The sequence below is a fragment of the Boleophthalmus pectinirostris genome, unplaced genomic scaffold (assembly GCF_026225935.1).
Source record: "Boleophthalmus pectinirostris isolate CB_2022bp ecotype Guang Dong unplaced genomic scaffold, ASM2622593v1 HiC_scaffold_22, whole genome shotgun sequence".
NCBI lineage: Eukaryota > Metazoa > Chordata > Actinopteri > Gobiiformes > Gobiidae > Boleophthalmus > Boleophthalmus pectinirostris.
Genome location: NW_026571190.1, coordinates 1,280,164 through 1,303,126, shown reverse-complemented (window position 1 = coordinate 1,303,126; position 22,963 = coordinate 1,280,164). Strand labels below are relative to the sequence as shown.

Below are 22,963 nucleotides of genomic sequence, written 5' to 3'. Positions count from 1 at the left end.
GTATTCCGTTTGTCATACAAACCTCAGTTCTCAGTGGCCGTGCTGAGCAGAGGAAGAAGGGCCTGCGAGAGGTGGTGGGGGTTCGACAAGAACCGTCCGATCGGGCCAGCTCCTGCTCTGCTCCTGCCCATCCAGGCCTCCCGGGCCCTCACACAGCCGATCATGGACGCCTTCGGCCGGTTTGGTGGCTCCTCGCTGTACGAGGTGAGTCCCTCTGTCCTGTCTCTTGTGTTCTGTACTCCACACCGACCGCCTCACCAGCTCAGCTGCTGCCAGCTAGGCTACTGTAGCAAGGAAATATGTGACAGCTGAAAGTTCAAAGCAAAATGTGATAAGACTCCGCGTAAAAGCATTGTAAACGTGCTGGGGCCGTGCGTGCTCAAGGCTACTGTCTGTGCTCACGTGTGTTAAAGGAAGACTGTGGAACTTTGTGGTGGGGGGTTCACCTCCTACAGTTTCCATGCAGATGTTATTGCTTTTCCTGGAATGTTCCCCTGTATGTCATTGTACTATCTCGCAGTTATTCAGTTACAGGTGTGTTACTGCTAAACGTATAGGAAAAGCATGCATTCTTACTGTGATCTGCCTGTCTCCATGGAAATAGTAAAGTATAATGCCTTTCTGTGTAACATTCCAGACAAAGAAATAACATCTCCATGGAAACAAGGTGCCGAACCCTCCCCCAGAGCAGTTACACAGTGTACCTTTAAAGCCCCACTGCTCCACATTCCTGTCCGCGGGCCATCTGCTTGTCTCCATGGAAATGTTTTGCTTTGCGTGGAATGTTCCACAGTTGGGCTTTCACTTATATGTATATATATATATATATTTCCATAGAGACAAGCAGGTGGTGTGCCTGCAACAAACCCAGTTAGTCAGGTCAGCGGAGAGGCAATCCTGCTCACAGCTAGAATACTGTTTCACCAGGTATTTTTGAATAGTGACCTGGACTTAAGCAGATGCTTTTTTGCAGTGGTGCTTTAAAACAATACAATATATATGATGACAATGTATTGTGAATAAATAATTATTATTGTTGTTTTAAAAGGTAGGTCTAAGCAATAGATTTCTGAATCCCTTAGATTGGCCTGTTGCTTACACATGTGTAATAATGACAGGTAATATTGGGATAATATTGACAAATAAACAATAAATCAGGTTTAGATGTGTTCGGGGAGTATTTCAGTAACAATACTGTGTGTGCTCTGTGTTCATCAGTAATGCGCTTTAAGGTGCACTTTATGTCATTTGAGGGTCTGCCACCGACTTGTCTCCATGGAGATTTTATTGCTTTTCCTGGAATGTTCCACTGAATGGCATTTAACATATTTATCTCCATGGAGACAAGCAGCTCACGGCAAGAATGCATGTACTTCAAGCTTTTCAAAAATACCTGTAACTGAAGAAACGCAAGCCAGATTTATAGATGTAGATAAGGGAATCTTTATTTGTAACACAGTGGGGAAATTCAAGTGTTGCAAGGCACAGTCCAAGAAGTGCATAGATGCAATCAAAACTATAGATGAATGACTATTAAAATAATGCAAAATCAACTTTAATTTAACCATTTAAAGGTACAGCATGTAACTTCATTTAGGTGACACATCATATGATTCCATGGAAATAGAAAGTTAAAACCATTTCGGAACATTCTCTGTGGAGATACATGTGTTTCATGTCATACTGTGGAAGATTATAGCGAATGGAACTACATTTCCATGGAAACAGGCTGCCCTCCTCCCAGCCAAAAAAGAGTCAGTTTTGTGGAGATGCAAGCCTGCTCACAGTAAGGATGCATGGTTTTGTAAGTTTTTCCAGTGCAATAAAAACCTCCAGAATGGAAAAAAAAAACAAAAAACTTGCTATTACTTTAGTCCATTTTCCAGCTAAAAGTTAGATTATTTTGCTCTAACTACAAACAGTGTTAGAATATTCAAAACATATAAAAAATAAAATGGCAGCCGATACAGTATTGTGTGCAATAAGGCTGAGCGGTATGGTGAAAAAATATGATTTTCTTGCAGCCAGATTGCAATTTAGATTTTATTACAATATGTTGAATTTTCCAATTACCTTTTAAGAGGTAAATAAAGTCATGCTCTTTCTGAAAGTTCACACTTCACTGTGATTGGTTAAATCCAGCTGTCACTCAGAGCCCAAAGGTTGGCCAGTAGGAGAAGTGGAAGAGAAAGTGTGTTTTTAAGGTGGCAGTAAATAGAGAAATGTGAATCACTAAAGATGATATGACCAAAATAGCAGGTTGTCTCAGGGATCAGATCATGATTACATTTTTATCACCAGCTCTGCAACTAGAATAAAACAAGGCTACAAAATAATCTTGTACAATAAGTGGCTATGACTCTGGTTATACAGGATAAATGACATGTAGTGGCTTGAGTGAATTGTATCAGTGATGTACGGTTGTTAAAAATATTGGAAATCAGATGCTAATCAATACAAAAACTAGCATCACAGGACAGAAATGAACCTTTCCTGAAGTTTAAGAGCACATAGACTAGTATACACCCATGGACCACGGTTGACCCTACCTGGACCTCTGAGGGACTACACACATATAACACATTTACACAGACAGAATAGAAAAGAAAGTAGTACAATTTAATGTTGAAAATCACATTCTATTGTCTAACAAAAGAGTTTTAATTATCATCGTGTTAACAGAATCTGTATTGAGTATCATGTCTGTTCCTTATTGATGTTGAGTTTGAATGATAGTATTGTGACAACACTACATTGACAATTCACATTCTGTTTCAGTATTGCTACTCTGCGGTGACATCAGGCTGGGGGTCTTCTACATGCATCTCTTTTGGTAGAATGTTCAGCAGTTACCATGGTGACACTTTGCACACATCAGCAAACACAAACAAATGTTTTAAGATAGTTGGAAAGCTCTAGAAAAGAGACTTCTGTAACTGCACAAATAAGCTGGATGATATTCCCTATGGGTGCGATGCTAACTGTAGGCATGCTCTGTCTGAAGCTTTGTTAGACTTTAATCTGAGTTTTATTTTAACACAATCTGACCAGGAAGAATTGTCTTATTTGGAATTACAATGGGTGATCTGACTTGTGTTGTTAAACAAGTTTCTCTCAAATAATATTACAGTCACAAGCTAGCTACCATTAACCAACTGTTTTTCAGTTAGTCACTCTCACCTTTTAGTTGAGATTGAAGCACCTAAACAAGACCATGAACGCTCGGACTGATCACAGGCTCCTGAAAATGATCCATTTTGTATTTTGTATAAACTTCTCAGCCTATGTTTGCCAATGTGTACATTTTGTCACCATGTTAATGTTGATCATTCTACCATACACATGCATGAAGAACACCTCCATGATGTTGGAAATGAGCCATGTCATTGGCTATAATCTCTTTACAAATATATAAAATAAGAAATGATGTGATCTAATGGTTGTGATTTTGTGTTTGTGCAGGAGCCGGAGCTCTCGTACCAGCTTTCTGTTTCTTTAGACCCACAGCTGTTCAAACCCATTGATGGCATAGAAGTAAGCAAGTCCCGTTTTCTACTACTGGCCATTTTAGTCTCATATGACCCCTAATAGTTCAAAGATTAGGCCTAAATGTTACCCATCTGTTGCAGATGTCCCCTGAGCGCCCCCTTGTGTCTCCAGAGCCACAATACATCTCTGTACCACAGTACAATCCACAACCACTCTACATCCCACGACCCCCAGCTGTGAGGAGCCCAATGGAGGAGACCTGCCAAGATGAAGGTAGGGTCTTCTCCATCTTCTCTCAGAATTGAAGATGACTAGAGATAGATACATTATTGACCCTGAGGGAAATTCAAGTTTAGCTACAGCTAACATTTCCACTGTGCATCTCAGTCGCCTTTGTATCTCAGTCAGAGGTCTCAGTGCAGTTTAACAGGAGGACTGGTCAGGGAGGGTCAGCAGCTTGAGCAGAGCCCCCCCCCCTTTATGTACACTGTCACGACCTGACCATGGGTCTTCCTGATTGTTTAATTTGCTTGTCAGTCATGTCCAACAGAAATTTGGGTCAGGTCATGATTGGAGACCCACACATCTTTGTCAAGTTTTGTTATAGCATGTGATTTTGGGCTGGCAACCAGACATGTAGCCACAAAAGCAGCTAACCACTATTGCCATGGTAATAAAGGTGCATTATGTAACTTTTGTGGCTGGGTCGTCAGGTGGTTACCTGCTTGTCTCCTTGGTGATTGTGCTGTTTTGCTAGACAATCTATACAGTATGCAAGATGTAGTGCTATATGCCATATGGCATTACATCTTTCTATCTTGCATTTGTTTTTTTAGATTTTTTATTGCTAAAAGTATCTCCATGGAGATGGGTATGTTTCATTACGACATTCCAGACAAAGCAGTAACATCTCCATAGAGACAGAAGGTGATGGATCCTCCACCCATAGACGTACAAACACTTGCTACATTACAGATTTTTGACTACCCAGACCTTTACTGTTTACTCCCATTCTAATCTCCACTGGCATATTCTTAGATTTACTGAAAAGGTAAATCTATCACGGATCCATGTTGTGATGTGAACTGTGATGTAGTCTGTGCAGAGGAGGAGGAGGCAGAGGAGGAGGAGGTGGTGGTGGAGGAGGAGGAGGTGGTGGAGAGGATCCCTCACGTGCAGATGAGTCCTCTCCCATTGGCCGCCCCCCCAGAACCCCCAAAGTACAGCTGTGATGTATGCGGCCGCTCCTTTCCCAGCGGCGGCGGACTCAAGCGTCACTCCCGCACGCACACAGGTGAGCGGCCCTTCGTCTGCTCCATCTGCGGCCGCGGCTTCAACCAGATCGGAAACCTCAAAACACACTACAAAGTCCATCTGGGTGAGTGAATTTACACTCAGTGGTGTTAACATCACACATTATGCATATCGTGCTCTTATGAGCTTTCATCATTAAAAAAATCTTCCTGGAGTAGAGAGCTGTTAATCCCTCAGCTGTCCAGGTAGGTTTTATTGCAAACTGGTCTAGGTTTTAAGATACATACGTACATTTTGCCACTCATCCAAAACTAGCATAACCTAGTTATTTATAGTAAGGAGTATCTGATCTCAAGTCCATTGAACTACCCTAAAGTCTAGAAAATATGTGCGTTCTCCCCTTATGGCAGTTCATTGGATGTAATTAATGCCACATACCTTTTACTGTAAACAGCAAACCCTTCAGACAAGTAAAAGGCAGTGATTTGCAGAACCCTGTAAGAAGATATTTAGATGAGAGTTGAAAAAGATGAACTTTTGTCCAGTTGACAGAGTTCTACACTAGGTATTACTAGAAAAAGTTACATTTGGATTATGTAATCCCTGCGGATAACAAAAATGCTGTAATTATATTATTTCTTCTTATTTAAAATAACATTTTAAATTAGTTGTTTAGAAAGACAACAACACAACACAAGCGTGAAGTGTTTGATGATTGCTCACACATACAGTTGTGGACAAAATTGGTAATGAAAGAAAAATAAATTTTCACTGAAATAACTGAAACTAAGAAAAGCAATAATAAATAAAATGTTCCTAAAAAATACCCAATGAAAATCAGACACAGTTTTTGAATTGTTGTTCAACAGAATTATTTAAATAAACAAACTAATAAAACTGGCCTGTACAAAAATGATGGTTCCCCTAGAAAAGATTGTAAATAACTGAGCAACAGGGACATGTTAAACTTAGGAGCATCTCTAATATGCATCACAGGTTCTTCAAACTTGTCCTCAGTGTTTAAAGGGCGACATGTGTCATTGTGCTCTTTGGAGACATGATGGACACAACACTGAACATGGACCAGAGAAAGAGAAGAAGAAAACTGTGTCAGGAGACTAGAAAGAAAATGATAGACAAGCAGGATAAAGATAAAGACAATAAGACCATCTCCAAGCAGCTTGATGTTCCTGTGATTACAGTTACACATGTTCTTCACAAGTTTAAGGTCCACAGGACTGAAGCCAACCTCCCTGGACACAGCTGCAAGAGGAAAACTGATGACAAATTGAAGAGATGGATCATACGAATGGAACCAAAGAGCCCAGAACAACCTCCAAACAAATTAAATGTGAACTTGAAGGCGAGGTACATCAGTGTCAGTTCACACCATCCATCAGTGTTTGAGCCAAAGTAGACTTCATGTGAGGACACCACTGCTGAGAACAAATCATAAAGTGAGACTGGAATTTCTCACAATGTAGATTGAAAAGCCACAAAGCTTCTGGGAGAATGTCCTTTGGACAGATTGGACAAAACTGGAGCTCTTTGGCAAGACACATCAGCTCTATGTTCACAGACGCAAACATGAAGCAGACCAAGAAAAGAACACTGTCCCTACTGTGAAACATGGAGGAGGCTTGGTTTTGTTCTGGGGCTGTTTTGCTGCATCTGGCACAGGGCGTCTTGAATCTGTGCAAAATACAATGGAATCTCAAAACTATCAATGTATTTTGGACCGAAATGTGTTGACTAGTATCAGAGAGCTTGGTCTCAGTTGTAGATCATGGGACTTCCAAAAGGATAATGACCCAAAACACACAGCAAAAAACATCCAAGAATGACTAAGAACAAAACATTGGACTGTTCTGGAGTGTTCTTCTGTGAGCCCAGATCTCAGTCCTATTGAACATCTGTGAAATGAGCTGAAACATGCGTCTGGAGAAGGAACCCTTCAAACCTGAGACAACTAGAGCACGTGGAGTGGGTCAAAATACCTGTTGATCAGAGCAGAAGTCTCATTCACAGTGACTGAAATTGTTTGTTTTCAACAATTGTTTGTTTTTTGTTTGCCTCAAAAGGTTGTGCAACTAAATATTAATTTAAGGGTACCATCATTGATTTTCACTGGGCAATTTTCAGTATTTATTTATTTATTTTAATTTATTATCGCTTTTATCAGTTTCAAGTTATTTCAGTGATGATTGTAGATTTTTCTTTCATTATAAGAGGGGTACGAACAATTTTGTTCACGACTGTATTTGCACATGCACCAATATACACAAATAGGCCATGGACATAGACTGTGTAAATCTAGACAGAAATAGTTTATTACACAATAAAAAACATTTAGATTAGGTGTTTGATTTTCAAAAAAAAGTTGAGTTTGACTAACTGAAAAACTGTTGGGAAATGTGACTTGTGACTATATTTTTATGTGTTAGAGACTTGTTTGACAGCACAAATCTGCTCACCTGTTGTATTTCCAACTAATACAGTGTGTAAAAATAAAGCTCAGATTAAAGTCTAATTTGCTTCAAACAGAGCGGTGCCTCAAGTTAGCATAACACCCCCAGGGAATGTTGATGACATCAGCTGCAAAGTATTCTAAAATATTCTAGTCTGTATTTGCAGGTAAGAAAGCCTCCGTAGACTTTGGCAGCGTGAGTGCCATCATGAACATGTCTGCGCTCCCGAAGCCCTCCCCTCCCACACCCAAGCCCCCACACACACCCTCCACTCTGGACGCAGAGATCTTCTTCTGCCGCCGCTGCTCCATCGAGTTCGAGGAAAAGGACCAACTGGAAGCACACATGAGGATCCACATCAAGCCCAAGCCCTATTCCTGCCCGGACTGCGGCAAGAAGTTCATCACAGAAAAGTATGTGGCGGTACACCGGAGGATCCACACGGGCGAGCGGCCGTACCAGTGCTCCGAGTGTGACCACGCCTTCACTACCATGAACAACCTGAAGACCCACATGACCCTGCACACCGGGGAGAGGCCCTTCAGGTATCACACCTCTCCTTAATTAGAGATGTATTGATTCTAGTGTCGGCCTCAGCTGATATCAATACCAGTTTGTCATTATCAGACAATATTTTTGCACTGCCTCATTCTCTGAGTGCCCTTTTTGAACAGACTAAAAATACATATATATATATATTCTAGATAAATACTAGTACATTTTTTTATTAGTCCAAAAGGAAAAAAAATTGATTTTAACTTCAAATTGAGATAAGTGTGGGTCATACTATGAATTATAAACACTATATAACCAATATTTCCCAAAACTGGTATTGGCCACAGCAGCACGACAAATATTGGATATCTGTATTGGCTCAAAAAATTAATAAATAAGTAAAAAAAATGTAAATCCATATCGGCCCATCCCTATCCTTTATCACCATATCAAAGGGAATGTTATGGTATTCACATTTTTTAAGGAGCACATTCTCTGATCCACTTAGTAAGTAAGTCTTTATTTATATAGCGCTTTTCACAGACATATGTCACAAAGACGCTTTACAGAGCATTTTATAGATTCATTATTCTTTTTCTCCACACCCGGTGTGGTAAGCTACTATTGTAGCCACAGCTGCCCTGGGGCATACTGACGGAAGCACGGCTGCCATGCCAATCGGCACCATCGGTCTCTCCGACCACCACCATTACTCACACACACACACCACTTTCGTACTAGGCAATGTGGGTGAAGTGTCTTGCCTAAGGACACAACGACTGCGACTGGCGCCCCACTGTGGCACCTGATTTTTCCAGTGTCTCCCGTCCAAGTACTAACCAGGCCCGGCCTTGCTGAGCTTCTGAGGTCTGACGGGATCAGGCTTTGACAAGCCGCTATGGCCACCTTATAATGATGTAGCCTCCTCAAAAACAGAGTTGTTTTGTTTCATTCACATATGTTTAACTCACAGACCCTGAATATTTATTCTGAGTTCTTCTCTCAAACGGAAAACACTATGTTCCTCCTCTGTGCTCCTCTGTTTTTTAAACTCTATATTCCTTCAATAGAATGATTTGAATGATTCCACCCTTGGAATTGCCAATCTCTACTGAACTAAAGGTCAAAGGTAGGTAAATAGGTAAATTACCCCTACATGACATCACAAGGTGGAACAGAGCATTTTGAGCTTTGGAGATGTAGACAGACTAATAATGCAGAATTACTCAAACTAGTGTGAATGAAACAGACACAATCCAGGTCTGTTTTTGAGGAGGTAACATTATAACATGGTTTAAAGCTCACAAGAATCAGTTTGTGTAATAGATGACCTTTTAATTCTACTCTCTACTTTATTAGTCACTTTGAGAGTTTACTTTATTGTGATTGGATGAGTACTTCTGTGACTCAAATGAATGGGAGAACTTTAGTTGGTAAATGTAGTTATTCACCAATAGAGTATATTGTAAAATCAGCACCGTGTGACCAAATCAGCCGCCTGTGCACTGTCTGAATCTAATAATGAAGGATAAAACATTTGAACATAGCTCAAAAATGTGGCCAATACAGGCCCTTTAATCTCTGTTCATGGGGAACCCTGGCTGTCAGCAGTCCACAGTTCTGCTTCTCCTCAGTGAATAAAAGCTGTTCTGAGGACATGCTGTGTTGTAAGAGCTGGGAAGTAGTTTCATTTAAAACACTCACTTCCTGGTTTCATGGTTTGAAAATCAGGTAATGCAGCTTTCAAGGACCCACATTAGGAGAAACTGCCTTTTAGAGTGTTTCACCCTGTTGATATAACATACTAGAGGAGTGTTTGACTTCATTCATGCATATTCAGATTGGTTGGTCTTCCACGTGCTCATTTTTTATGTGAAGTCGGCACTTGGTGCCCAATCACAGCCACACACGTTAAGCGATAGAGAAAGTAGAGCCTATTTAAATATCATTCATCGATATACATGGAATAAGTGTCAATGTGCTTAAGTCATCAAACGACAATGACAACATCACACAGCACCATGGACTGAATGAACGGCTTTTTGTGTGAAGCAATGTGTAAAGATGCACACCTCATAAAACATTTTAGAACTTTAAAACTACTTGATGACATCACAAGGTGGACCAGAGCTTTTTGAACAGACTAATAATAAAGAATTACTCAAACAAAACACAACTCCAAGTATGGTCCTGGTTTAGTCCTGGTTTAGTCCTGGTTTAGTCCTGGTTTAGTCCTGGTTTAGTCCTGGTTCCACTACAGATGCATTTTGCTGCTTTGGCTGGTTCTCTCTCTGACTGTCCAATCACGGCTCTGAATCCGGTGACGTCGTTCGCTGCTAGAAGGCCCTGGTGACACCAACTCAAAATCTGACTGGTTGAAGCAACAGTTTCATGGACATTTATTTTGTGTTCGAGTTCCTGCAGAACAGATTGTGAAGGCCTCAGGGACACTTCTTTGACTTTGACTCTGTCTGGCAACAAGTGACAGCTGAAATGTGATTGGTCAAATGCTTTAATATGAAAATACATGTGTGGAAGCAGCACAACCATCAGAAAAGCTCTGAAAGTAAGAGGACAGACCATTTGGAATTATTTAATTATAATATAATTAACATCAGTCTGTGATTCAGATATTTTTTTAGGCCAGCATAGAAGGCCTTGCAGGCACTGACGGCCCACCACTGATTTTGCGTAATATACTATCTTATTAAAGTTACTTTATAAAGGTCCTATATTGTATGTCATTGCTTTATAAAAGTGCAATATGGCATTTAAAATAATAAAAAAATCTGATTCTAATGTTTTTTCTCCTTACAGCTGCTCCTTCTGTGACAAGAGCTTTCGGGTAAAGACCCATCTGAACAAGCACTATGAGGTTCACCTGAAGACACGGCCGTACATCTGCTCTGTGTGTGGGAAAGCCTACACCCGCGCCGAGGGCCTAACTGAGCACTTCAGGCTGCACACTGGAGAGAGGCCCTATGTGTGCGCCCAGTGCGGCAAGAGCTTCAGCTACCGCCAGGGCCTGCTGCAACACAACCGCACCCACGCAGGCAAACGCATGGGCCCACACCGCCAACTTGGCCGGCCCAAGGAGCAGCCCAGCCCTGACCCATGAACTACTGACAGCACTTGGATCTGTCACTCTCATATGGAAAAGACATGTAAACGGTCCTATAGAATACTCTGCCTGGCCAAAAAGGACGCACTGTACAAAAGAATATTCACGTGAGTTAAAGGTCCCACATTACGCAAAACTGTCAACTGACAAAATTGACGTTGTTATAATGCTGTTAACTCCTCATAAACATTCCCGGAGTTGTGCCAAGCTCAAAATGCTCTGTTCTCCCTTGTGGTGTCATGAAGCTGTAGTTTTCAAGAGCTGCTACCTCGGCAATTCCAGACCTGAAATTATCCAAATGATTCTAGTGAATGTGTATGTGGAGTTTAAAAACACAGTGGTGCACTGTATCACCAGAATGACATCACAAGGTGGGGTGTTTTCCATTTGAGAGAAGAACTCTGCAGTATTTGTGTGTAAAACATGTGTGAACGAAACAAAACACAACTCCAGGTACATTTGAGATGAGGAAACTATATGAACAGATCAGACAAAAGCGTAAAATGGGCTCTTTAAGATTGCTTTAATTTAGAATGGTAATCTTTTGTTGTCATTTTGACTAGTTTGCATTTGTTAAGTGAGTCTGATTTTAAATATTTTTATCTAATTTTAAGAAGAAAAAAGTGGAGTATGACTGTCACTGAAACGGTTAACTGTATAAGTCAAACATGTGTAGATCTCAGACTTTGCAGAGCACCTCCTGATGTAACAAAACAAATGGATGAGAAATTCCCAATAGAAAGTGAGTTCTATTATTTATTCAAAATGGATTCATGGAATAACTTGGTCCCAGTATATTCAGGTGACCAGCTGACCTCGTTCCAATGGGAGTCTTACCTATTTGCTCAGTTAACCCCTGTGCCTTGTTTATATGCTGTTATTATTGTCATATTAATGTGCAACATATAACTTTGTTTTATTGGTTAAAAAAAAAGTTAGATAAGCCTTATCTTTATTAACAGTGTATGTTTGTCCATGTGTATTTTCTGTTGATTATTTATAAACACATAAACACCTCTTATCTTCACCCAGTGTCTTTTACTGCAGTTTGATTGGCTTAGAAATAGAAAGACGGAGTTAGAATAGAACCAGAAGTCGTGTTCATAGTGACAGCATTTACTGGGTCTTCACCTGTCATCCACACAGGAGAACAAGCATTTGTCTGGGTCTACACAGAAGCACGGCACTATCAGATCAAAAATGATAGGACTGTAATAATTAACCCAGTTCATTACATTACATTCCGACTTTAAAATGACCTATAAAATTTTCATTTTAAATTTCATAAACTTAACCTGTGTGTCCCAAGATATGTTAAAACAAGTTAAAATCAAATACTTTTTTATGTATAGCAATTCTATTGCTGATGTATTCTTAATTACAAAAACTTCAGACATGTATTTATGTTATAATTTGGTGTTTTGGTACTCAAGCTGATTATCCAATCAGAAAGCAGAATGAGCCTAAACCCCAGCACCTGCACCAGTCATGAGTCTGTGCTAGTGCAGCTTCTGCAGCAGGGAATTCTGGAGGTTCTGAGCTTTTATGGGAGAAATGGCCTGTCCACACACTGAGAATGAGACACACTTATATACGTGCTTGTCTGTAATATTCTCAATATGCAGGTTAAGGCTCACGCAACCATAGACTCTGAAATTTGATTTCACATTAAAACCACGTGTGAATCCATTATTATTTTATATTACAATTCATCAGTGTTCATTAATAAACACAAGCACTATGACCGTGAGATGAATGACGGCTAAAATAATAATACAAGAACAGCCAGAATAATAAAGCTCTTGTGTATAGTTGGGGAGCCGGAAGTAGTTGGAGTCACACGCGTGGACTTTACAGAGGCACAAAGGTGCTCGGTGGTCTGCCCGCTGCGCACCTGCCGTCCTCCCCGGTCCTCCCCCGGTCCTCCGCGGTCCTCACCCGGCCCTCCCGTGGGACACCTGCACACTGGTCACCGTCCGGGCTGGAGCAGTTCGCTGGCTCGGGTTCGGTCTGGGTGTTTAGGCTGGTAATGTGGGTGATGTGGCGTCGCTGCTGCGCCTCCAGAGGTCAGTGCTGAGGTTGGTCCGAGCCCATTGTCTGAGCAGCGCTAGCCCCGAGCTGTCCACTCTCCACACGGTCACTGTGCGCTTGTCTCCCGGGGTTTAGTGCACCGCTCCGGCCTCTGTCCCTCTCCGTCCAGGGCTCCTCATTAGCTCTAATAGCTGCGAAGCTAGCTGTGGGCTAACGGCTAACGAGCACTGAGCCATGTCCGGGCTAACAGGCTAAGCCCAGTGCACAGCCCGAGCTGGTCCAGAGCTGGTCCCGCCGCTAGTCCCTCTGCGGACCGTCCAGCTGCTCCGGCCCGGGCCCCGGCTCCAGGACCCGGCTACAGGTCCGACTCCGCGCCGCTGGAGCCGTGTGCGATGAAAAAGAGCTCACCTGAAGCGCACAACAGGTTCGTACAGGCGCTGGCCCTTCTCTTCTGTCAAAGCCAACAGGGCTAATAAACACAATCTAGCCATTCGGGCTAATTACAATTGTAGAGTGTTTTGTGTAACAGTGTGTTCCCCTCCATTCTTTCCACACCCCCGCCCTAGCGTGGGCTTTCATTCTTCAGCCTAAGTGTGCCATTCCAGCTCTGCCGTAGTGTCCTTGAGCAGGACATCAGGGCCCTCGGGCTGCTGCTCTGAATGGGTTGTGTGCACAGAAAGCAGACTGTGACCGGGTTACACGCCATACACTTGTTATGAGTGCAGCAGCGCGCACAGCACTGTATGAGGCTGCATCATGTGGCTCACTGGATGCTTAACTGTATTGTTCAGTACATTCAGGAGATGCATGTTTACAGGGTACACTTTGTGTATGTGTGTGTGTGTGTGAGAGAGAGAGAGAGAGATCCTTTTCACCTCCGACACATTTTGTACATGACATTCTAATAATATATTTGTTGTTTACCAGATGTGAAATAAATTTTTGGTTCTTTTCAGGAAGTGGAAAGATGGGTTCTGAAAATCCCGATGAGCACGGGCCGGCGATCGACTTGGGTCAGGATGAGCTACACGTCGGAGGTCTGATCAACTCCGATGGAGAAGAGATGGACTTTAATGAGCCCAGTCAGTCCTCTACTTCACATTTGCTTGTAATGACAGTACTAGGCCAGTCACAATAACTACTTATTGTTCATTATATGAAAGCTGGAACAATATAATTTGGGGCTCAATATTTATCATATGTACAATTTATTTGTCAAAATGGGGAGATTTGGAGTGTTTTTTGTTATATAACTAAATACCTTAACTAACTTTGCCTTATTATTGGTCTAGTCTGCTGTTTAGTTGTTGCAGCTCAGGCCTTGTGAATGATACTGTCTATTTAAAAATGGTTTATTGGGATGATCGTACATTAGTGTTATTGTATCAGTGGTATAAAGTAATTTCAATGTAATTTTACACTAAGTATTTCTCTGTAACAATACACTGAGCTTCAGAATGTAACAAATGACAGTGCTGAGTTTGTTATGGTCACTATGTTCTTGTGGCTCCCCCAGAAGACGGCGGTGAGTCCATGTTTCTCCAGGGCCAGGATGAGCGGCCTCAGTCTGACACCCTGTGCCCTGTGTGTGGGAAAGACTTCCAGTACGCGTCCAAACTGCAGCGCCACCTCCGCACACACTCTGGAGAGAGGCCCTTCCCCTGCTCCTATTGCGGCAAACCCTTCACTGAGAAGGGCCTGCTCATGGTGCACGAGCGCCTGCACACGGGAGAGAAGCCCTTCCCCTGCAGCTTCTGTGACAAGAGGTCGGTCTCAAACATGTTTACTTAGGCTGAGCTCTTCTCTCAAACAGAAAACACTATTCCACCTTATGATGTCATGTGGTAATACAGAAAGTGCTCCACTGTGTTTTTAAACTCCATATACCCTCATTTGCTGATCTTTAAAGGTCCTATATTTAGCATAATGGATTCTTGTGAACTTTTAGCCATGTTATAATGTTGTTACCTCCTTAAAAGTCAAAATGCTTGAGTGATCCAGGATTATTAGTCTGTCGACTGTATCTCTCAAAGCTCAAAGTACTCTGTTCCACCTTGTGATGTCATGTAGTAGTAGTTTTTAGATTAAAAGCTCCTTTTACCTTTTATTTCATTAGAGATTGAGAGTAGAGAATTCCAGGGCTGAATTCAGCTAAATGTTTCTGGTGAAGATGTATGGAGTTTAAAAACACAGTGGAGCACTTTCTGTATTACCGCATGGTTTCACAAGGTGGAAGGTGGAGTATTTTCTGAGAAGAATTTAGCCTAAGTATGAAGGGTTTGTGTTTCAAATGTGTTTGGGTTTGTTTGTGATGAGGAAACATTGTAATGGATGAGAAAATACTTAGGCCCTTTTAAGTTACCAGCTACCTTTTTTACCTTTTGTTCTGTAAGTTACACATCACAATGTGGAACAGAGCATTTTGAGTTTTGGAGATGTAGACAGACTAATCCAGGATTACTCAAACATGTGTGAATCAAATAAAACACAACAGGTGTGGTTTTGTGAAGGTAACAACATTCTAACATGGGTAAAAGATCAGAGGAGTCAATTTAGCATAATATAGAACCTTTTAACCTAGAAAACGTGTTTCATAAGGTTTGACATTGTTTATTTAAATAGGGATTAGATGTAATTTCATTAAAAGATCCTGTTTAATACAAACATGTGATAAATAAAGTGTGATAATTAGTTAATTGTATCTTGAAATCTCCTTGATCCCCAGGCATACACTGTATGCCATACACTCTGGCTTCAGTTCACTTTCTGTTGAAAAAATGGTGTCCCTCTCTCTGTAACTGCTGCTGTCAGGCTGTTTTTAAATTATTCTGATTTTTTTTTTTTTTTTTTTTTTGCTATTTTGTCCATAATTCAAAATGTGAACATTTAATAACAGATCACTCCTATTAGTTTTAGCTACAAATTTGATTGACAACGTTGGTAAGTGCTTGCCCCCTGCTAAAGCACACTGTACCTTCAACACCCTCCCTCCTGACTGGCTCTTTGGTTACTACAATACTAGTGGTCGGAATTCTAAATATGTAACTCTGCTGCAAATTAGCCACTGTAGCCTCTGCTAGCCTCAATTGACTTTATGACTGGAGCCAAAGGCTGTGAGTGACGTCACACTCCCTCAGCCCTCTTCTTTTTAGTCTATGCCTTCGGCTCTCGAACACCCAGGGGTTAATACAGTGGTTCCTACTTTAGGAACTTCCTACTTTTCCTACTTTAGGAACCACTGTACTTAGGCTCAAAGTTCTGGGACAAATCTTACAGCCTGCTGCTTAGGTGTGTGCTGCAGACAGTGACCAACCCTGTGCGTGTGCGTGTGCGTGCATGTGTGTGCAGGTTCACCAGTCAGGGGGAGATGAAGCTCCATGAGCGCACCCACACAGGGGAGCGGCCCTACAGCTGCCGTCTGTGTGTTAAGAGCTTCTCCAGGCACTGGCACCTGAAGAGTCACCTGGAGGCCATGCATGCCCACGTGGTGGAGGGCTTCATCCGCAAGAAGTTTCCCTGCTCCCAGTGCGATAAGAGCTGTAACTCTGCAGCCGAGCTCCGGGACCACCAGAGGACCCACACCGGGGAGCGCCCATACCAGTGCTCCTTCTGTGACAAGGCCTTTGCTTTGGCAGGTGGGCGCGCAACTACTTTCCAGTGTCCACATCCATTGCCTCTTAAGAATGGCTCTCTCCAAGAAACTCCACCACAACACCCACATTTTATGTCCCTCCTCAGTCTGTACTGTCACTGGAGAGGAAAAGATTAAAGCTTGTGTCCCTATGCAGACTCAGGAGCAAAAGGATTCTATAGACCAATGGTTACTACTGCCTCTCAGACTCATCACACATGCAGGGGCATTTACACTGAAATGTGAACTGCTAGTCTAATACAAGAATCTCATGCATTTTCAGAACTTGTTGTCATAAACTATAGATTTAGCAGGTTCTGTGTATTGGAAATTATATATTGCTGCAGTTGTTATTGGGTTTTAGAACTCTCACACGTTCCTCCCCCTGGCTCTCTAGGAACCTTGGTTCGACATGAGCGTCTGCACACGGGCATCACGCCGTACCACTGCACAGAGTGTGGGAAGACCTTCTCTCAGCAGTGGACCCTCACCACCCACATGCGCACCCACAATGGGGACCGGCCCTACAAATGCTCCCACTGCGACAAGTCCTTTGTGACCCCCGGTGAGCTGCGCAGGCACAGCCACATCCACTCGGACGACCGCCCACACGAGTGCCCTGAGTGTGGGAGGCACTTCAAACTGGCACAGACCCTCCGCAACCACATCAGGACCTGCCACCGCAAGCCTGGCCAGGACAGTGCTCAGGAGAGGGGGCACAACTCAGGGCGACTCCCCACAACTGGAGGACCAACCGCTAACCGCAAAACTGCTAACCAGCCTACAGCTAACAGGGCTGCATCTAACAGGGCTGCAGATGTCCGTCCTACTGCTGCTGACCAGGTGAGCCTGACCACACTGTGACCACACAGATCAATCATCCATTATAGAAAGTCTTTATGGATAGGCCTGACTCAGCCAGGCACATGATGTTCTGAGGTCTAAAAATAGGTCGAAGGTCAGAGAATTGATCCAACTCTGACTAAATTCTGTCCTTAGACAAGACACTCCCATTGCCTATGAATATGGTGTGAGTGAGCAGTGGTGGTTGGAGGGTAGGTTGGCGTTGGATTGGCAGCCTTGCTTCTTTTTTTTTTAAGTTTTAGAGGCCACAAGAAACTGAATAAATATGAGAGCCACAGTGAGCTTTAAATGAGATGCAGTTGAAACCTAAAAAAACATAAACCATTATTAATTTATTATGGTACAAAGTTAGGCATCAGAATGATACATGTATGATGGTAATAGGCATTTAATTAATAATTTTACTTATTCAGCACTTTACATGCAATTTATTTGTCGAGTTTCTTGAAAGGGGGTGGAGAGCTACTGGTAGCTCCCGAGCTACAGGTTGGAGACCCCTGCGTTAGACAGTGGGACACTTGCGGCCTATACTGATCCACTCCAACTGGTGGAAATCAGGCTAAAGATCTCTCCTGTTCTGTGTTTGTCCAGCCTCTCCACCGTCCAAGGGTTCCACAGACCCCCACTCCAGCACCAGGCCCCCCCCACACTGACCCCCAGAATGAGGAGGAGTCCCTGGAGCACTTGGACCACAGCTCCAGCCCTGTCAGTGTGGTAGTGAAGGAGGAAGAGGAGGAGACGCCTCTCTGTGGTAACATGCACTTCATATAACCCAGACTACAGTCTGTACTTCAGAAACATGCCTGGAGTGTTGTTTAGTTTCAGTAATCCTGCATGTTCATTCACTTTACTTCTTCAGAGATTAGACTGGTCATTTTTTAAGCTCTAATCATAAATGACCACATTAAATTGTCCCGTCATCAAAAACATACCTTAGGTCAATTTGAACAAGAGTTTGACATCATTTATAGTAAATAAATAATGCTACCTAGGTCACAGAAGTTGTAGTTGCTTTTGGTAACTACATCTTTTCAAGAAATGTAAGTCAGTACTTAAGATCATTCTTATCTTGTGACATGAGGTCTTGTCCCATCCCTTCTAATGCCTCATTGGAAATGGAGATGATGTTCATAAAAGTATATTATCCAAATGCAGACATTATTTTAAGTTAGAAATGTGAAATACTTATCCCAAAGTGACCAAAGCGTATTTCGAAGGGAATTAAAGAATCCATAATGTGTTCTTTCGGTGGCCATATGTGTGGTGTATGTCTGGTGGTTACTGCTGGATGTTTCTTTTAATAATACTCTAGTATTATGACATGATTGAAAATGAAGTGGTATTGTGCCCCCATTCTTCACATGAACTTTATTTTGGAAATGAAAGTAGAGCATGTGATTGTTCTCCAGCTGTAGGAGCGTCCAGGAGGGAGGAGCAGCCCCAGAGGGACAATCCACGTGAAGCTGTGAGGAAGCCTCCAAAGAAACGCAAAGTCAAGGTCCGAGTGAAGGAGGAGGAAGAGGAGCCTATGAACTGTGAGTCTGCAGCTCAGGCCAAATGTTTAGATCCACTACAAGGATTTGTACATTTTATTATGTGAGTTAACGCTAAGGCAAATTATATTCAAATCAAATAGGAATTCTTAGCTTGAGACCCAAAGACACAGGACTATGCTAGCTTTGCCAAAAGAACACTGACTCACGAGGAGGGGTGTTTTGCCGCGTTCAGACTGCGGTGTCAGGGGTCTAAGGGGGTCACGTGTATCGGCCAGTCCAACGCTTCTGCGGCACATTTCCAGCGTTCACGCTTTGCGTCTTGAGCGTCAGCGCCACAGGCGTCATATGAGTTGAAAAATCTGAATTTTCGGGAAACTTTTCCACGCGTCAACACGTTTGAAGCGTCTGCCCTGAAATGCAAATGCGTCCAACTAGAGGTGTTGGGTGCGCTTTTGACGCCGCGGTCTGAACGAAGCTTTAGAGTGAGACCTGACCGGCTCTGTGCTCCCTCTGTAGTGTCCTTGGTGAACTCTGCTAAAGTGAAAAGGGGGAGGTGCCCGGGCATGCCCTCACAGCACGAGGAGCTGGATGACCCGTCCAAGAGCCCGTTCTGCTGTGGTCTGTGTGGGCGAGACTGTCGGAAGATGTCCGCTCTGCAGGTGCACATGCGCATCCACTCAGGAGAAAAGCCCTACTGCTGTTCCTACTGCGGCAAACAGTTCACCCAGAGAGGCCAGCTCACCGGGCACCTGAAGATCCACACGGGGGAGCGGCCCTTCACCTGCCCCGACTGTGGAAAGAGCTTTGCTCACTCTGGAGCCATGAACCGCCACCGGCTCACCCACACAGGAGAGAGGCCCTACCACTGCCAAGTGTGCCCACGCACCTTCAACCAGTCCGGCCGCCTGCGCGAGCACGAGAAGATCCACAGTGGGGAGAAGTTTGACTGCCCACAGTGTGGTAAGGACTGGCTGATTTCACATCTCAGAGGGGGGCACGAGCCGGTGTTTTACAATAGGCATGATTTGTTAGCACACTGAACAACAGAACATGCGATCCTTAGTGTCCTTCCCTTCCTTTCCAGATTGGGATCATCCATCATAAAGTGAACCTATTGGGGGATATCATCATGTATGTGACTGTGAGCACTACCACATCATACTGGTGATACACCACACATAGAGCAGCCCACTCAACTGGCAGCCTGCACCAAATCTGGCCCAACTTTGATTGGGCTGTGACCACTTTTTCTGACCTAAATGTCCCAGTATCTGCACGAGTGCAGAGGTGCATCATCCACTTTGCATTTTGCTGCAAACACACATCACTGAGTGTGGCTTGTTTTCCTGGTTAACACTTCATGGAATAATAAGAACACATCTCCTAGAAGTCGCCCCCCTCTCTCCTGCCATCCTCCACAAAGGACATACCCACGCGCCCCCACACACAAGCTCATACATGAGCTTCACGCTGCTGACCTGACAGCCCGGTTTAGTCTACGCTGCACTGTTCAGAGGCTCTAAGGCACAGGAGCTCCCCTTTACCCAGGGCCTCTCGCCCCTCCCAGTGGACAGTCCTGTGTATGCTACTGTGGTCTGGATCTCCCTTGTATTCACTGCATATATAACACCATTTAAGTGTGGCCATTTGGAGACGAGAGAGATGAGGGGTCACATTACACAGGGGGAGGCAGGGGAAAGTAAGGGCAGAGCTTATCGTCTGCACAGAGCTTAGAGCCCATCATTTCATGCTTTGTCAGAAGCATGCTTATGCCTCATTGTAGCGCTTAGTAGCATAGTAGTTTGGTAATTGCTTGTTAACTGCTTATTATGCTGTGATGTCACCGTGATGTATAATACAGTTTTCCTGTTTAACCATACATATGGGTTGTGTATAGGTTGTGTGTAAATAAAACCATATTGCCTATTTATAGCCCACATTATGCCCATTTGTGAATCATGACATTTGCCAATCTGCCCCCCGGAAAAGGAAGTTGAAAAGCTCTGCAGTCAGTATTCTTTTGAGTGAATGCTTATTTATACTAGTAACGGACTAGTTGTCACAACCATTTTTAAAATCTATTTAATTCTTGAGTGACGTTTCTATCCTTGTACTTGTGACTTGCCTAGGTAAGACGTTCACGCGCGCATCCAGCCTGAAGAACCACGTGCGCCTGCACACAGGGGAGCGGCCCTACATGTGTGACCTCTGTGGAATGGGCTTCACCCGCTCACAGAGCCTCCGCCTGCACCGCCGCAAGCACCTCGGCCTCCAGCCCAAAGAGGAGCCCGGAGAGCCCGACGAGCTGGATGAGAGTATGTTTGACGACTTCTACAGTGACCACAATTCTCCCATCAACATGTGTATAGCTGACCAACAGGACTGTGTCAACGGGAGGGTCAGTGATGAGCAGAAGGACCAGTGGTTTATAGGACACAAACTGTTTGATTCAGCTCCTCCTCACACCTCCAACCTGAACCGCACGTAACACTGGGGCTGGCCTCCTACATTCCTTTACCTCGGCTCCATCTTCTACAGAGCTATCCTCCTCTAGCTCTGCTACTTTTACTGCTACTGTTCTCCACACCTGTCTTTCACCTCTGGACCTCTACTCAGTCTTCTACACCCCTGTCCTCCTCTGGGCCTCTGCTCCATCTTTTACACCCCTGTCCTCCTCTGGACCTCTGCTCCATCTTTTACACCCCTGTCCTCCTCTGGACCTCTGCTCCATCTTCTACTCCCCTGTCCTCCTCTGGACCTCTGCTCCAACTTCTACACCCCTGTCCTCCTCTGGACCTCTGCTCCATCTTCTACTCCCCTGTCCTCCTCTGGACCTCTGCTCCATCTTCTACTCCCCTGTCCTCCTCTGGACCTCTGCTCCAACTTCTACACCCCTGTCCTCCTCTGGACCTCTGCTCCAACTTCTACAGCCCTGTCCTCCTCTGGACCTCTGCTCCAACTTCTACACGCCTGTCCTCCTCTGGACCTCTGCTCCAACTTCTATACCCCTGTCCTCTGGACCTGAGGACCAGGCTGTGCGCAGTGCGCCCATCACTACCTAAAACTCATATTTATTTGGTGCACATGTGAATACAGCAGGTTCTTCCCGGTCTCCTCCTCCTGGATGATGGATGGATCCTCTGTGTGTTCTCAGTTCAATAGTGGATTCACACTATTTACTTTATGTTCGTGCCCTTGAGGCATCAGAATGTCCAGTGATGTGTTTACCTCTGCTGGTCACAGCACATCTACTGGCCCAGCTGATACACTACAAATGATGTAGTAATATCTTTTTTTTACTTTACTCAACACAGCATTAATGGCTGTAACAGGAACAGGATACAACATAGTTTTTCTACTAAACTGCAGGTTCAAAGCAGTGCTCTGGTGCATAAACCAATGTGTGGGCCTTACCACCACCTCCTCCTCATTCTTGTTTCTGACAGTTTTAGATTTCCAGTCCTTAGGTTCATGCAGTATATGGCTGTGGAAGGTGACGTTCACTCACCAGTCTAACCATGGAGACTTTTTTTTTTTTTTCTTTCAGTCTGATCAGAACAAGACCAGAACAATCTACCTGAAATCACTTTTGACCAATCAGTATTTAGTCCCAGCAGAGCTTTTGTTGACGATTCCGTTCACCTTTACATGTATATACGTTCAGATGTATTCAATGATTAGAATGATGAATATGGGGCTTGTGATGTCAGTGTAAGTCATTTGTTTTCATGTGTAAAATGATTACTGTAAGCAACACTCACTTTCAATAAGTGCAATTGATATTTGGGCTTTAAAGCGAGACTTTAGCAGACTGTTACCGTTAGCCAAAATGTACAGTGTGAAATGTCTTAATAATCAATGTGTCTTGTGTCAGAACCCCCAGATGTAGAGGACACCTGTTGTCAGTGCTGCCTCTAAATGTGTACATTTATATCCAAAGCTCTCCAGTAACCATTTCAATAAAACATGAAAATGGATTGTTGCTTTTTTATTCCAAAATGTGTGTCGAAGTTACATATTATTGATGTACTAATACAGACAATAAATTGAAAAAGGTGATTTAATTTTGTTGTGGTTATAATGGTTTTGTTCACGATAAAGTCATGTCTTTGTA

At 43.4% G+C, this 22,963-nt stretch overlaps 1 protein-coding gene across 1 annotated transcript; it reads left to right on the top strand.

Moving 5' to 3' along the window:
- The first annotated feature begins 12 nt into the window (after window positions 1-12).
- Window positions 13-22,826, top strand: LOC110157765 (zinc finger protein 184-like). Its single transcript, XM_055157961.1, has 14 exons — window positions 13-204; window positions 3,463-3,534; window positions 3,630-3,762; window positions 4,586-4,867; window positions 7,378-7,756; window positions 10,524-10,819; window positions 13,815-13,940; window positions 14,375-14,624; window positions 16,207-16,493; window positions 16,887-17,332; window positions 17,945-18,104; window positions 18,763-18,888; window positions 19,366-19,809; window positions 20,979-22,826. Exons 1-14 carry the CDS (start codon window positions 163-165, stop codon window positions 21,335-21,337), a joined length of 3,402 nt encoding a protein of 1,133 aa, XP_055013936.1. The 5' UTR covers window positions 13-162; the 3' UTR covers window positions 21,338-22,826.
- The last annotated feature ends 137 nt before the right edge of the window (window positions 22,827-22,963 follow it).